This window comes from Dunckerocampus dactyliophorus, chromosome 21 (genome assembly GCF_027744805.1).
Source record: "Dunckerocampus dactyliophorus isolate RoL2022-P2 chromosome 21, RoL_Ddac_1.1, whole genome shotgun sequence".
NCBI classification, from domain to species: domain Eukaryota; kingdom Metazoa; phylum Chordata; class Actinopteri; order Syngnathiformes; family Syngnathidae; genus Dunckerocampus; species Dunckerocampus dactyliophorus.
The window spans coordinates 2317435-2333955 of NC_072839.1; the positions used below are offsets into that span (position 1 = coordinate 2317435).

General features: G+C 42.2%; 1 protein-coding gene across 1 annotated transcript in view; it reads left to right on the plus strand.

Annotated features, from left to right (window-relative positions):
- The window catches only part of ntng1a (netrin g1a), a 130713-nt gene extending 115001 nt beyond the window's left edge, over nucleotides 1-15712 (plus strand). The window contains exon 7 of the mRNA XM_054765188.1: nucleotides 15631-15712. Coding sequence (XP_054621163.1) covers nucleotides 15631-15677 — 47 coding nt within the window. The 3' untranslated portion in view covers nucleotides 15678-15712. The remainder of the gene's footprint in view (nucleotides 1-15630) is intronic.
- The last annotated feature ends 809 nt before the right edge of the window (nucleotides 15713-16521 follow it).

A 16521-nucleotide genomic window follows, 5' to 3' on the forward strand; every position in this document is an offset into this window, starting at 1 on the left:
CAACCAGATGGGAACGTCTCCTTCATTTTGTTGATGCTGCAACCGTTGCCAAGGAAATGCGTCACTGTCATCTTTTAAAAGCACCAAATACCTGTTTATCTCGACCCCCCACCCCCCCACCCCCCCTTTCCCTAGGGGATAAACAGCTGTGTGTGAGAATATTGCACAAACAATAAAGCAACATTTATTATTCACTTAACCTTCACAGAGGAGCAGTTAACGCTTTCTTGCAGGGGTGTCCAAAGTGCGGCCCTGTGGGCCATTTCTGACCAGCATCTGTTTTTTATTGGCCCATGGGACATTCTAAAAATACAATTAAACAAGAAAAGGACCGCAAAAATGAAGAAAAAAAATAGCGGTAATTTTTCAAGAATAATGTTGAAATGTTAGGAGGATAAATTAATTATCTTCCCCCCCAAAAATGTCATCTTTTGGAAAAAGGCACCATTTTAAGAGAATAAAGTCACAATATTCTGAGGAAAATATGTCATTTTTAGAAGCACAACATTTAATATTAAATTAAAAATGTGGGATTTTTTTTTACAAAGTCTTATGTGTTATGAGCAAAAAATGAAGTTGCAAATTTTGAAAAATGATGTTGGGAAAAAGTTATGATAATAGAAGCATAAAGTTTAAATATTAAATAATTATTTTTATTTTCTGAAGTTATATTAACAGCAAAACACTGAACCTGATCATTTTTTAAAATTACGTTGGGGGGGGGGAATGATCATATTAGTAGAATAAACTCATATTATCAAAAAAAAATTGTCATAAAAGCAAAAATGGAAAAAAAAACAGCAGTAATTTTATGATAATAAAGTCACAATATTAAGAGCATAAAGTCATAATATTACAAAACAAAATGTCACCTTTATGGGGAAAAAAGTTTAAGAAAATTGTCTATATTATTATGAAAAACATGTCACTTTTAGAAGCATAAAGTTGAAACGTTAAAGAAAAAAGTGTAACGCCCTGGGTGTTTGCCTGTTTTGTTGTTCTCCATTTTAGTCCTCAGTTCCCGTTGTTAGGTTCTTATTTTGGTAGTTCTTCCTGTTTAGCCCTGCTCTGGGTTTGCCTGCTTTGCTTTTCTTTAATCACTCGCACCTGCTGCACATTTTTGTTCCTTCTATTTAGTTCAGGTGCGTGCTCCTTTTAGTTGTTGGAGCATTGTGGTTGTTGGGGCTATTTGTAGTCAGATCCTTCTCCTGCACTGCAACGATTATTAAAAGCACACTTCTACCTGCACTTGGGTCCTGCTCTCTGCATCCTGGAGTCACCGCCACAACATCACCATACGTAAAGGTGACAAAAAGATGTTATTTTCTAAAGCTGTAATATGACAAACAAAACAAAAAGAACAATGTTGCAGATTAGGTTGGGAAATGTTATATTAGGAGAAAAAAGTCACAATATTAACAGAGAAAAGATTGTCATCTTACGGGAATAAAGTAATAATTTTTAGAAGAATAAAGTTCAAATAAGAAAAAAATATTTTCTAAAGTTGAAAAAGTTAAGTTGCAAATTTTGTAAAATTAGTTTGGGTAAATATTATCTTAGGAGAATAAAGTATTTAAAAATAATTTAATATAAATTGATATTATGAGAAAAAAGTCATAATTTTACCAGAATAAAGTTGAAATATTGGGAGAATGTCATAATATTACAAAAAAACCAGTCATTTTACGGGGGAAAAAGGCATAATTTTAAGAGAATAAAGTCACAATACTCGGAGGAAAAAACATAATTTTTAGAAGCACAATACTGAAGCAACACAGAAAAAAAAATTCTAAAGTTGTACAATTAAACAAGAAAACGACAGCAAATATGGAAAAAAGAGCTCTCATTTTATGAGCATAAAGTCGCAGTGTTAGGAGAATAATGTCATATTATGAGAAAGAAGCTGTCATCTTACACAAAAAGTAACAATTTTAAGAGGAGAAATATTCTGAGGAAAAACCTGAAATATGACAGGAAAAAAAAATCTACAGTTTTAATGTGAGAAACAAAAAAGAATGAAATTGCAAATTTTGGGACTGTAGGGGATGGGGTGGGATAGGACATTAGGAGAATAAAGTCATAATATTAGGAAAAAAATAGTCTTACGGAGAAAAGTAATTTTAAAAGAAACTGTTTGAAGCATAAAGTTGAAATATTAAAGAAAAAATGTTCTCTCGTTCTACGAGAATAAAGTGGTTAATATTTTGAGGAAAAAAATGTAAAACAGACAAAGTTGAAATATCACAGAAAAAAATGTAATATGATATTGCAAATTTTAGAAAATGAAATTGGGGAAAAAACAGAAATGAAAAACATGAGCAAACAAAGTGTAATTGTACCTTTTTCAATCACAAAACTCAGATGCAGGCTGTTTTTTCTTGAAATATATCAAATTTGTTAGCATGTCTACATGGGTTGCTTTCCAAAATGTAAAATATCAAAGTGGCCCGTCCACCCTTTGATTTCGCAGTATGCGTCCCTCGATGGAAACATTTAGGACACTCCTGCTTTAATGCATGGATGAATGCATGCAGTCATGCTTGCCATGTTTCGTGCGCTTGTTGTTTGCGCCCGTGTACAACTTTAACACTGCAAAACAACCACTCTGTGTCCATTGAAAGCAATACTGCAGCACTAGAAAGCCTCAGATGTCACTCATCCTGTCCGTCCGTAAGACTGAAAGTCAGTCAGGTCCAAGATGTTTCTAACAGAAGTTTACATTTAAATGTGTGAAAGGATGTGACGCCTGGAAAGATGTTTAGCCTCTCACATGCTGAAGGTCAGGAGTGAAAGTGCCGTAAGACAGATAAAACCTGTCCGGATGTGCAGCATTTTTATTGATTTGGAGCTTTTTATATTGTTAAAAAAAAAAAAGCGCTTGCCGTTATGGTTTCATAAATTTTCCCAGCGACCTTGAACAATCCTTTATATTCTTGTTATTATCTTTGTATTTTTTTGTTGATGTATGGGACCTGTGGAGCTGACCACATGCCACTCTGAAACACGACATTTGCATACATTGTTGGACTCTTTTGGTACATCAGACAATATAATTATAATGGGCCCTACTGCAAGTACACTGGAACGCTAACTGCTAACTACTCAAATAGAATTGTTTTTAGTTAACTATTGACCTCTGCCAAGGCCAAACTCCAATACCCTCTGTCCCACTGCACCTTATCACTAAAGCAATTGACGTTTGCGTTGTAAAATAAGGGAAATGCTCTGTAAAAATAAGGGAACATGAATGAAAGTAGAAATTGTTTGTGAATGCTGAAGATGAACTGAACCGGCGACAGTCGGGTTAGCAGACAACCACTCTACAACCTGAGCCAGGCAGAATGTTACATGTAATGTTAAATGTAAAATGAATTTCCACCAGCAGGGGGCGTCATTTAATTGTCCATTTGTTGTTAGCACACTAAAAACGGCAAAATTTGAAATGCTGGAAAGTAAAAATGCAGACTGAACATTGAAATGTATACACGCATCCATCGTTTATCGTGGTTCATTGGTTCCAGACCCAACAATGATAATTGAATTTCCGCCAAGTAGGATTCCTTATTTTTAAACTGAATATTTTTGTAGTTAGAGCATAGAAAATCTGTTTAGCACCTTCTAAATGCACTTTTTAACATTAGAGCCCTCTAGACATGAAATAGCACCCCTATAGTCGCCTTTACACTCCTATTACCTAATATAGTAGACATAATATAGACTCAAACATGTTAGCATAGGGAGAGTTCCTTGTCGTTTTTCACTTCCTGTTCTGGACTGTACTTGCTGTTGTCTCGTCAATGTAACATTACTGACACCTAGTGACCAGTGTAGAATACTACACATCATAACGTCTTTGAATGCGTCTTGTTCTGATTGCCTGATATTTGTATTTTACTTCGTCGCAATGTGTTTGGATGAGTCTTCCGAATGCGCTATATTTGTCTTTTACTTAATTTAGCCATTTTTATGCTTGAAAATGCTTCATTTTGTCATGTTCCACATGACATGTTGGACTTTTGGGTTTGGTTTTCCCTTGTTGGCTTCATTTCCTGTTTTGTGCTTTTATTTTGTATTTGTTTCCTGTTTTGCCACTGTAGGCTGTGCCTTTACTTTCCTTACAAATGCTATTAGCGCAGCTGAGTCTAATTAATCCTTTGTGCCGCTCCCTTTGTTCATTTTTGTACATTGCTGCTCTTTGTGAGTATACTTACTGCCGTTAAAGGCGGTTTATCCAAGCCAGCCACCATGTCTCCACATCCTGAGGTGAGGCTACAGCATATCACAGCAAGGCGTGACACATTTAGGCAAAACAATATGATATGGAAAATTGTGCATAATTTATGACTCATAGGTGGTTTTCAACCATGAAACAGTGATTATTTATTAATTAATAGAATTTTTACTTTTGTGAATAAATTTACAGGCTTTGCTACACATCTTAAAATAAATCCTGATACCTTTTACTTCCCGGAAGACAACTACTCTGTAAAAAAAAAATAAAATAATAATAATAATTTTAAAAAAAAAGGCTAATATGTTTTACTTCCTGGATTACAACTTTAGTTAAAAAAATACAGTAAAAAAAAAATGTACAGGCTTTGCTAAACAACAACTAAAGCCTGATACCTTTTATATAAATTAATAATCATAGTTAGTAACTAAAATTAAAATAAAAGGCTTTGGTGTACATACATTAGCTTCACAGTTTGGACTAAACTTTTTTTGACAGTTTGAGAATAGCAGAAACAAAGGTATTTTACTTAATTTTAGGAATATGTCAATTAGAGATGCACGATATCTTTTTCAAACCGATACCAATAACTTTGTGCTTCTCAAGACCGATATCTGATAACTTTTTTATATTTACTTCATTTAAATTTAGATTTAAGTGTAGTTTGTGCACACCTGGAGGTAAGAAGGACTGGAACAAATTTGGATTTGACCAACTGTACCGGTTGAGTTGTCCTAATCAAATATCATGACATCACTGACTGAGAGTAGAGGGATCCACCTGCGGTGGCCCAGCAAGATGCGCTGTATCTGGACACATGCTCCGAGCAGCCGGTGCGACGTCACGGAGGTCTCTGGCAAACCTTCCGCACTTTTCATTTGGTGAAACCCACCCACCCAGTACGGGTAATCTCGCCTTGTTGGAGCGTTTTTTTAAATGATCAGTTATTGAAGTTATTTTTAATGTTTTTGGATTTATCTGTATGACGTCATACTTCGAGCCCATAATTCTGTATTCCTAATATAAATATACATTTCTGTCAATCTTGTTTCCTCGCAAGCCAGCGCTTCTTTGATATTTCACTCACTTTTTCCCCCCAGTCTCAGCCAAGTTCATCTCACCTCCTAATGGATTCCTCTACAAAGTGAAAAATGACATTTTGGGTCAGGGACTTCAAGGATGGTCAAGTTAATGAATGGCCACCAGATGGCCCTTATTAGGCTAATGTGTTCTCCCTCTTTGCAGCCCCCAGCTCTCGCCTAGGGATTTGGCTCGCTGGCAGCGTGTGTCTGTGTTTTTTTTTAACCAGGTGATCCTGATAGAAGAGACGGATGCCACAGACCCGCTTTGACTCAAGTGCTCTGTGTTTTGATGGGGTCAAACATCCACAGCAGACCCACCGCTGTCCCGGTCACTGCAACACCCAGTTGACCCTGGAGCGCCAGCCGCTCCCCCTCCTGTCAGTCTGACAGTGGTTGCCAGGTCTACACTCAAGGCTGAAGTTAGTGAGGTGCAAAAAAAATATCAGGCTGAGACTTTTTCCCCTCCATTGTGGCAGCGTGTTAATTGCCTCATTTATAATCTCCTGCTCATCAGGATGAGTAATTGTCGCCGTGCACGCATCCACCACAAAGACCTTTTTTCAACTCCACAACGATGCTAAACATTGTAATTAATTGGCTTTCATTTATAAGAGCCGTGTCGATGTACGGGGGTGCCACAGGGCCTTTGTGTTTGCGTTGTCAGCGTTGAACCCACGGGGATGCACGCAAGGGCTGTCAGCTTCAAAAGAGGACCGCTCGCTGTTCTCAACAAGTCAACTCCGAGGCTTCCGTACTTGCTCTCTCCTGAAGGCTTTCTTGTTCAGCACAGAAAAATTGATCTAGTCATTTTAAAGAAGAATTGGAGAATGTTGTCTCATCAATTTGCATGACTACATAGTGGAAACACACAGAGGCCATTTTACAAAAGCTGTATTTTTTTTTTTTTATGTGATAGTAATGCTCGTACAAAATGACCTTTTTCGCTACACGAGTGGCACAAAATATGAGAAATCAATTATTTTTCATACATTTTATTGCAAATAATATAACTTACTTATTACATTAAAATAGGACTTTAGTACAATACTATCAAAGTGAAGTGAATGTGCTCGTAAATGTCATAATGTATTAAATATTTTAAACAAAAAATGATTTTTTAAATTTGTATTTAGATTTTATATTGATATTTAAATTTGGTTTTATCATTTAGATTTAAATTTAACATTCATATTTCACATTTATATTTAGATTTAAGATTTATATTTGGAGGTCATATATTTACATGGAAGATTCATACAGTCAAACCTGTCTTAGCGGCCACCTTTATAGAACAGCCACCTGCCTATAGCAGCCACTGAAAAATCCCCCGCAGCAAATTTACATGTTATAAACCCTGTGTATAGCAGTCACCTGTCCAACGCGGCCAGCGGCCACCCATTTTGTCTCCCTTGGTCAATATCTGATTGCATATAGCGGCCAAATTACCAACTCAAGTAGAAGCTTCATGCACAAAAAAGTTTTGTTTTTCAATCAATGAAGCCGTTGTGTGTAGACTTTAATTACTGAGTCCTAGCTCAGTCACAATCATTCACAAGATCCACACAAACTGTCAGTTGTTCCACATGAAAAAGCCGTCTTCTTTTGAGCTTGCTATTTCCTGGTCAAACATGTAACTTTAAGAGCATTTGCACCAAAACATTACCGCAAAGTAGGCTGGGAACAGGACGTGCTCCCAACGACGCTACAATTAAAAAAAAACATACGCTAGCATGCATGCAGCAGCGGGAGCAAAACTGAGTTGGGTTGTACTTAATTGAAGTATTTTAGAATGTACTCACGTTATTTTTCATCAATCCTCATCCACAAATCCATCAAAGTCCTCATCTTCTGTATTCGACACAAACAAAGCCGTCTTCTTTTCCGTTCGCTACTAGTCTGTTAACTTGTCAGTGTTATTCAGCTCCGAGGCAAAGAAGGAAACTTCTCCTGTTGCTTCTGACAACTTTATTTATTGAACGCGGCCACCAGACAGCAGCTCAGAACACACACACATCTCTCAGCATCGTCTCTCCTTCCTGCTTGCCCACAAGGCAAAGGTTAAACAAGCCCCACTACATAGCTGTCCAGCCAATGCCTGTAACAAGTGACACCGTTTATTTCCTGGTGTGAGACAATGTGCACTGGTCAATACTGTAATGCCGCTTGTTGTGGGGAAGGAGAGACTCACGTCGCCGATGCACTTTAATGGCTTTATTAACAGCGGAGAACACTGCAGGACTTTACATCCACGCCAACATAAACACACTTCCCAACTCTCTCCAAACTCACAGCTAGCACTGAGCCTAGCTCTCCTGCTCGGGACGCCCACCGTCACTTCCCGTCACTTCCTGATGAACTAAAGCTGTAATGACACTGCCGTATAAAAAGTAAAATATTAAAAACAAGCGTAAGACATTACTAGCACAGCTTTGTTCTGTGGGTCGTGGATAAATTTATATTTATCATTTAAATTTAAGCGGAGCATTTATATTTCACATTTATATTTATATATATATAGTTAGCCTGGGACTCCTCGGTGGCAGGGCTCCTCGGTGGATGAGATGCGCTCGGAGTTCCTTAAGACCATGGATGCTGTAGGCGTGTCTTGGTTGACACGACTCTGCAGCATCTCTCCAGGTGAGTGTCTATTGGGATCATCACCTTCGATTCAACATTGTGAGTGTTTGTCAGCTAGTTGGCTCGGCTGGCAGCACCGCAGATTCATGGTGCAGGGGATCGTGGTTTAAGTCCTGGTCAGGGCAGCCTAATATGTGATAGGAGTTGCTTTCCCAGTTGGCCAATCTGTTTTGTCTAGAAACAAATTTCTCCAGGTTCAGCACATATTGTCATCATCGCCACTTATACAATATCGTGCATGTTTGCCAGCAGGCTAACTCCATTGGTAGCACCAAGGGCTACGGTGCAGGAGAGCGGGGTTCAAATCCCGGTCAGGGCCGCCCAACATGAGATAGGGAGTTGCTTTCCAGTTGGCGATCGATGTGGCACAATATAGGGAGGTACACCCCCTCAACATTACTTATGGAAAGTATAAACAAAGGTTAAAAAAGTGCCTCAGAGATCTGTCCAGCTGGGTGAAGTCAACATAAAAGGAGAAGTAGGCGTGTAGAAAAAAAGGGGCGGCGTGGGCGAAGGCGTGGGGTCGGGGTGGTGGGCGTGGGGTGAGTAGGAGTTAGCCAGCTGGCCTTTTATAAATTCTCTTATTGTACTTAAAAATAAAATCATTGATTAACATCTTTTTTCATTTTCTCTCACACCAACAGGGAACGCAACACTTGTTGAGCAACCCCAACCGGGATTCGAACTCCAATTCTCTGCACCATGACTCCGTGTTGCTACCAGCTGAGTTAGCCGGCTGGTAAAGATGCCTAATATTTTTTCGGGGGTGATGAGGACATCCTGTGCTGGACTTGGAGAAATAGCAAGGAAGCCATTTGTCTTTTTCTTCACAAAACAAGTACATGTAGCTGGATGCCCAATGTTTCTGTCCCCCTTGCCCGGGTTTTGAACCCTCAACCCCTGCACCATAGACTGCAGTGCTACCAGCTGAGTCATTTCACTGGCAAGCATGCCTGATATTTTTCGGAGGTGATGAGGACATTCCGTGCTGGACTTGGAGAAATAGCAAGGAAGCCATTTGGGTTTTTCTTCACAAAACAAGTACATGTAGCTGGATGCCCAATGTTTCCATCTGCCTTGCCCAGGTTTTGAACCCTCAACCCATGACCCATAGCCTGCCATGCTACCAGCAGAGTTAGTCAGCTGGCAAGCATACATGATGTTGTATCGGAGGTGATGACGACCATACATGCTGGACCTGTTTGAGCTTTTTCACATTTTGTGCCACTTTAACATTAATAATTCACCGTGCACGGACCACTCTGACACGGTCAAATTTCGGCCCTTCAATACTTGATGTAATTTACATTAATGTCAATGCAAATACCCAGTCAATATGTACATACAATGTACTGTACATTACTGTATGTAATGTGTGTACTACCGAGTGCCTCCACTCTTAACGCTAAATGTTTGGAGTTGGCCGAACCCTTGTCAATGGAAGCTAGTTACTAAGTTCATTACTGGTACTAGGTGTATTGGTGACAATGTATTCGATGATATTTCTGTTTTGTCTAGAAACAGACGAACCAAATGGCTTCCTGGCTACCTCCTTGGTATTACTCCATCTATCGCCGTCTTCACCACCAATACAATACTATGTCACTTCACGAGCTGGCAGCACCACTGTGTGGTGGTGGTAGCACTGCAGGTTATGATGCAGGGCATCGGGGTTCAAATCCCGGTGAGGGTTGCCTAACATGTGATTGGTGACAATCTGTTTTGTTTAAAAACAAATTTTTCCAAGTCCAGCACATATTGTCGTCATCGCCACTGATACAATATGGTGATCGTGCATCATTACCAGCAGGCTAACTCCGTAGGTAGCACTGCAAGTTACGATGCAGGGGATTGGGGTTTAAATCCCGGTCACGGCCGCCTGACATGTGATAGCAGCCAATCTCTTTTGTCTAAAAGCTAATTTCTCCAGGGCCAGCACGTAATATAGTCATCACTACCAATACGATATCGTGCATGTTCACCAGAAGGCTAACTCTGTTGGTAGCACTGCAGGGTACTGTGCAGCGGTTCAAATCCCGGTCAAGGCTGCCTAACATGTAACAATCTGTTTTGTCTCAAAACCAATTTCGCCAGGTCCAGCACGTATTGTCGTCATCGCCACCGATACAATATGGTGCATGCTCACCAGCAGTCTAACTCCGTTGGTAGCACTGCAAGTTACAATGCAAGGGTTTCGGGTTCAAATCCCAGTCAGGGCCGCCTAACATGTGGTAGGAGACAATCTGTTTTGTCTAAAAACAAATTTCTACAGGTCCAGCACGTATTGTAGTCATCACTACCGATACGATATCGTGCATGTTCACCAGAAGGCTAACTCCGTTGGTAGCAGTGCAGGAGAGCGGGGTTCACATCCCCCTCATTGCTGCCTAACATGTGATAGCAACCAATCTGTTTTGTCTGAAAACAAATTTCTCAAGGTCCAGTACGTTATGTAGTCATCACCACCGATATAATATGGTGTGTGTTCACCAGCAGGCTCACTCCGTTGGTAGCACTGCAGCTTACGATGCAGGGGATAGGGGTTCAAATCCCGGTCAGGGCAGCTTAACAAGTGATAGGTGACAATCTGTTTAGTCTAAAAACAAATTTCTCAAGGTCCAGCACGTATTGTAGTCATCACTACCGATACAATATTGTGCATGTTCACCAGCAGGCTAACTCCGTTGGTAGCACTGCAGGTTATTATGCAGTGTGTTGGGGTTCAAATCCCGGTGATAGCAGCTAATCTGTTTTGTCTAAAAATGAATTCCGCCAGGTCCAGCACGTATTGTCGTCATTGCCACCAATACGGTATCATGCATAGGCTAACTCTGTTGGTAGCACTGCTGGTTACAATGCAGGAGAGCGGGGTTCACATCCCACTCAGTGCTGCCTAACATGTGATAGCAACCAACCTTTTTTGTCTAAAAACAAATTTCTCCAGGTCCAGCACGTTATGTAGTCATCAGTACCGATATAATATGGTGTGTGTTCACTAGCAGGCTCACTCCGTTGGTAGCACTGCAGGTTACGATGCAGGGGATCGAGGTTCAAATCCTGGTCAGGGCTGCCTGACATGTGATAGGTGACAGTCTGTTTTGTCTAAAAACAAATTTCTCCAGGTCCAGCACGTATTGTAGTCATCACTACCGATACAAAATCATGTATGTCTGCCAGCAGGCTAACTCCATTGGTCGCTCCAAGGGCTACGGTGCAGGAGAGCGGGTTTCTAATCCCGGGCAGGGCTGCCTAACATGAGATAGGGAGTTGGTTGGCGTGGGCAAGAGTAGGAGTTAGCTAGCTGGCCTTTTATAAATTCTCTTATTGTACTTTAAAAATACAGTACAATAAGCTTAAGTCATCACTACCGATATAATATGGTGTGTGTTCACCAGCAGGCTCACTCCGTTGGTAGAACTGCAGGTTACGATGCAGGGGATATGGGTTCAAATCACGGTCAGTGCCTCCTAACATGTGATAGCAGCCAATCTGTTTTGTCTAAAAACAAATTTCTCCAGCACGTATTGTAGTCATCGCCACCGTTACAATATCATGCGTGTTCACCAGCAGGCTAACTCCAGCACTGCAGGTTACGATGCAGGGGATCTCGGTTCAAATCCCGGTCTGGGCTGCCTAAAGCATCCAAGCCATTTTGTCTAAAAACAAATTTTCCAGGTCCTGCATGTATTGTAGTCATCACTACCGATACCATATCGTGTATGTTCACCAGAAGGTTAACTCTGTTGGTAGCACTGCAGGTTACGATGCAGGGGATCAAGGTTTAAATCCTGGTCAGGGCCGCCTAACATGTGATAGGTGACAGTCTGCTTTGTTTAAAAACAAATTTCTCCAGGTCCAGCACGTATTGTAGTCATCGCCACCGATACAATATCATGCATATTCACCTGAAGGCTAACTCCATTGGTAGCACTGCAGGTTACGATGCAGGAGAGTGGGATTCACATCCCACTCAGTGCTGCCTAACATGTGATAGCAACCAACCCTTTTTGTCTAAAAACAAATTTCTTCAGGTCCAGCACGTTATGTAGTCATCAGTACCGATATAATATGATGTGTGTTCACCAGCAGGCTCACTCCGTTGGTAGAACTGCAGGTTACAATGCAGGGGATATGGGTTCAAAGCCTGGTCAGGGCCTCCTAACATGTGATAGCAGCCAATCTGTTTTGTCTAAAAACAAATTTTTCCAGGTCCAGCATGTATTGTAGTCATCACTACCGATACCATATCGTGTATGTGCAGCAGAAGGCTAACTCCGTTGGTAGCACTGCAGGGTACGGTGCAGGGGTTTGGGTTCAAATCCCGGTCAGGGCAGCTTACCATGTGGTAGGTGACAATCTGTTTTGTCTAAAAACAAATTTCTCCAGGTCCAGCACGTATTGTAGTCATCGCCACCGATCCAATATTGTGCATGTCCACCAGCAGGTTAACTCCAGCACTGCAGGTTACGATGCAGGGGATCTCGGTTCAAATCCCTGTCTGGGCTGCCTAAAGCATCCAAACCATTTTGTCTAAAAACAAATTTCTTCAGGTCCAGCACGTATATTCGTCATCGCCACTGATACAATATCGTGTATCTTCACCAGCAAGCTAACTCCGTTGGTAGCACTGCAGGTTACGATGCAGGCGATCGGGTTTCAAATCCTGGTCAGGGCCACCTAACATGTGATAGAGGCCAATCTCTTTTGTCTAAAAACAAATTTCTCCAGGGCCAGCACGTAATATATTCATCACTACCAAGACGATATCGTGCATGTTCACCAGAAGGCTAACTCCGTTGGTAGCACTGCAGGGTACTGTGCAGGGGATTGGGGTTCAAATCCCAGTCAGGGCCGCCTACCTTGTGATAAGTGACAGTCTGTTTTGTCTAAAAACAAATTTCGCCAGGTCCAGCACGTACTGTCGTCATCGCCACCGATACAATATGGTGCATGTTCACCAGTAGGCTAACTCTGTTGGTAGCACTGCAGGTTACAATGCAGGGGTTTTGGGTTCAAATCCCAGTCAGGGCCACCTAACATGTGGTAGGTGACAATCTGTTTTGTCTAAAAACAAATTTCTCCAGGTCAAGCACGTTATGTAGTCATCACTACCGATATAATATGGTGTGTGTTCACCAGCACGCTCACTCTGTTGGTAGCACTGCAGGTTAAGATGCAGGGGATCGAGGTTCAAATCCTGGTCAGGGCCGCCTAACAGGTGATAGCAGCCAATCTGTTTTGCCTAAAAACAAATTTCGCCAGGTCCAGCACGTATTGTCGTCATCGCCACCGGTACAATATGGTGCATGTTCACCAGAAGGCTAACTCCGTTGGTATCACTGCAGGTTACAATGCAGGGGATCAAGGTTCAAATCCCGGTCTGGGCTGCCTAAAGCATCCAAACTGTTTTGTCTAAAAACAAATTTCTCCAGGTCCAGCACGTATTGTCGTCATCGCCACCGATACAATATCATGCATAATCACCCGAAGGCTAACTCCATTGGTAGCACAGCAGGTTACGATGCAGGAGAGTGGGGTTCACATCCTGGTCAGGGCCTCCTAACATGTGATAGCAGCCAATCTGTTTTGTCTAAAAACAAATTTTTCCAGGTCCAGCATGTATTGTAGTCATCACTACCGATACCATATCGTGTATGTGCAGCAGAAGGCTAACTCCGTTGGTAGCACTGCAGGGTACGGTGCAGGGGTTTGGGTTCAAATCCCGGTCAGGGCAGCTTACCATGTGGTAGGTGACAATCTGTTTTGTCTAAAAACAAATTTCTCCAGGTCCAGCACGTATTGTAGTCATCGCCACGATCCAATATTGTGCATGTCCACCAGCAGGTTAACTCCAGCACTGCAGGTTACGATGCAGGGGATCTCGGTTCAAATCCCTGTCTGGGCTGCCTAAAGCATCCAAACCATTTTGTCTAAAAACAAATTTCTTCAGGTCCAGCACGTATATTCGTCATCGCCACCGATACAATATCGTGTATCTTCACCAGCAAGCTAACTCCGTTGGTAGCACTGCAGGTTACGATGCAGGCGATCGGGTTTCAAATCCTGGTCAGGGCCACCTAACATGTGATAGAGGCCAATCTCTTTTGTCTAAAAACAAATTTCTCCAGGGCCAGCACGTAATATATTCATCACTACCAAGACGATATCGTGCATGTTCACCAGAAGGCTAACTCCGTTGGTAGCACTGCAGGGTACTGTGCAGGGGATTGGGGTTCAAATCCCAGTCAGGGCCGCCTACCTTGTGATAAGTGACAGTCTGTTTTGTCTAAAAACAAATTTCGCCAGGTCCAGCACGTACTGTCGTCATCGCCACCGATACAATATGGTGCATGTTCACCAGTAGGCTAACTCTGTTGGTAGCACTGCAGGTTACAATGCAGGGGTTTTGGGTTCAAATCCCAGTCAGGGCCACCTAACATGTGGTAGGTGACAATCTGTTTTGTCTAAAAACAAATTTCTCCAGGTCAAGCACGTTATGTAGTCATCACTACCGATATAATATGGTGTGTGTTCACCAGCACGCTCACTCTGTTGGTAGCACTGCAGGTTAAGATGCAGGGGATCGAGGTTCAAATCCTGGTCAGGGCCGCCTAACAGGTGATAGCAGCCAATCTGTTTTGCCTAAAAACAAATTTCGCCAGGTCCAGCACGTATTGTCGTCATCGCCACCGGTACAATATGGTGCATGTTCACCAGAAGGCTAACTCCGTTGGTATCACTGCAGGTTACAATGCAGGGGATCAAGGTTCAAATCCCGGTCTGGGCTGCCTAAAGCATCCAAACTGTTTTGTCTAAAAACAAATTTCGCCAGGTCCAGCACGTATTGTCGTCTTCGCCACCGATACAATATCATGCATAATCACCCGAAGGCTAACTCCATTGGTAGCACAGCAGGTTACGATGCAGGAGAGTGGGGTTCACATCCTGGTCAGGGCCTCCTAACATGTGATAGCAGCCAATCTGTTTTGTCTAAAAACAAATATTTCAAGGTCCAGCGTGTATTGTAGTCATCACTACCGATACCATATCGTGTATGTTCACCAGAAGGCTAACTCCGTTGGTATCACTGCAGGTTACAATGCAGGGGATCAAGGTTCAAATCCCGGTCTGGGCTGCCTAAAGCATCCAAACTGTTTTGCCTAAAAACAAATTTCTCCAGGTCCAGCACGTATTGTAGTCATCACTACCGATACAATATCATGAATATCTGCCAGCAGGCTAACTCCATTGGTAGCACCAAGGGCTACGGTGCAGGAGAGCGGGGTTCAAATCCCGGTCAGGGCCGCCTAACATGAGATAGGGAGTTGCTTTCCCAGTTGGCGATCGATGTGGCACAATATAGGGAGGTACACCCCCTCAACATTACTTATGGAAAGTATAAACAAAGGTTAAAAAAGTGCCTCAGAGATCTGTCCAGCTGGGTGAAGTCAACATAAAAGGAGAAGTAGGCGTGTAGAAAAAAAGGGGCGGCGTGGGCGAAGGCGTGGGGGGGTGGGGTCGGGGTGGTGGGTGGCGGGCGGGAGAGGGCGCGGGCGTTGGCGGGGGCGTGGGGTGGGCAAGAGTAGGAGTTAGCTAGCTGGCCTTTTACAAATTCTCTTATTGTACTTAAAAATAAAATCACTTGTTAACATCTTTTTTCATTTTCTCTCACACCAACAGGGAACACAACACTTGTTGAGCAACCTCAACCGGGATTCGAACTCTGATCCCCTGCACCATGACTCCGTGTTGCTACCAGCTGAGTTAGCCAGCTGGTAAGGATACCTGATATTTTTTCGGAGGTGATGAGGACATCCTTTGCTGGACTTGGAGAAATAGCAAGGAAGTCATTTGTCTTTTTCTTCACAAAACAAGTACATGTAGCTGGATGCCCAATGTTTCTGTCCCCCTTGCCCAGGTTTTGAACCCTGAACCCCTGCACCATAGACTGCAGTGCTACCAGCTGAGTCATTTCACTGGCAAGCATGCCTGATATTTTTCGGAGGTGATGAGGACATTCCGTGCTGGACTTGGAGAAATAGCAAGGAAGCCATTTGGGTTTTTCTTCACAAAACAAGTACATGTAGCTGGATGCCCAATGTTTCCATCCGCCTTGCCCAGGTTTTGAACCCTCAACCCATGAACCATAGCCTGCCATGCTACCAGCTGAGTTAGTCAGCTGGCAAGCATACATGATGTTGTATCTGAGGTGATGACGACCATACGTGCTGGACCTGTTTGAGCTTTTTCACATTTTGTGCCACTTTAACATTAATAGTTCACCGTGCACGGACCACCCTGACACGGTCAAATTTCGGCCCTTCAGTACTTGATGTAATTTACATTAATGTCAATGCAAATACCCAGTTGATACGTACATACAATGTACTGTACATTACTGTATGTAATGTGTGTACTACCGAGTGCCTCCACTCTTAACGCTAAATGTTTGGAGTTGGCCGAACCCTTGTCAATGGAAGCTAGTTACTAAGTTCATTACTGGTACTAGGTGTATTGGTGACAATGTATTCGATGATATTTCTGTTTTGTCTAGAAACAGACGAACCAAAT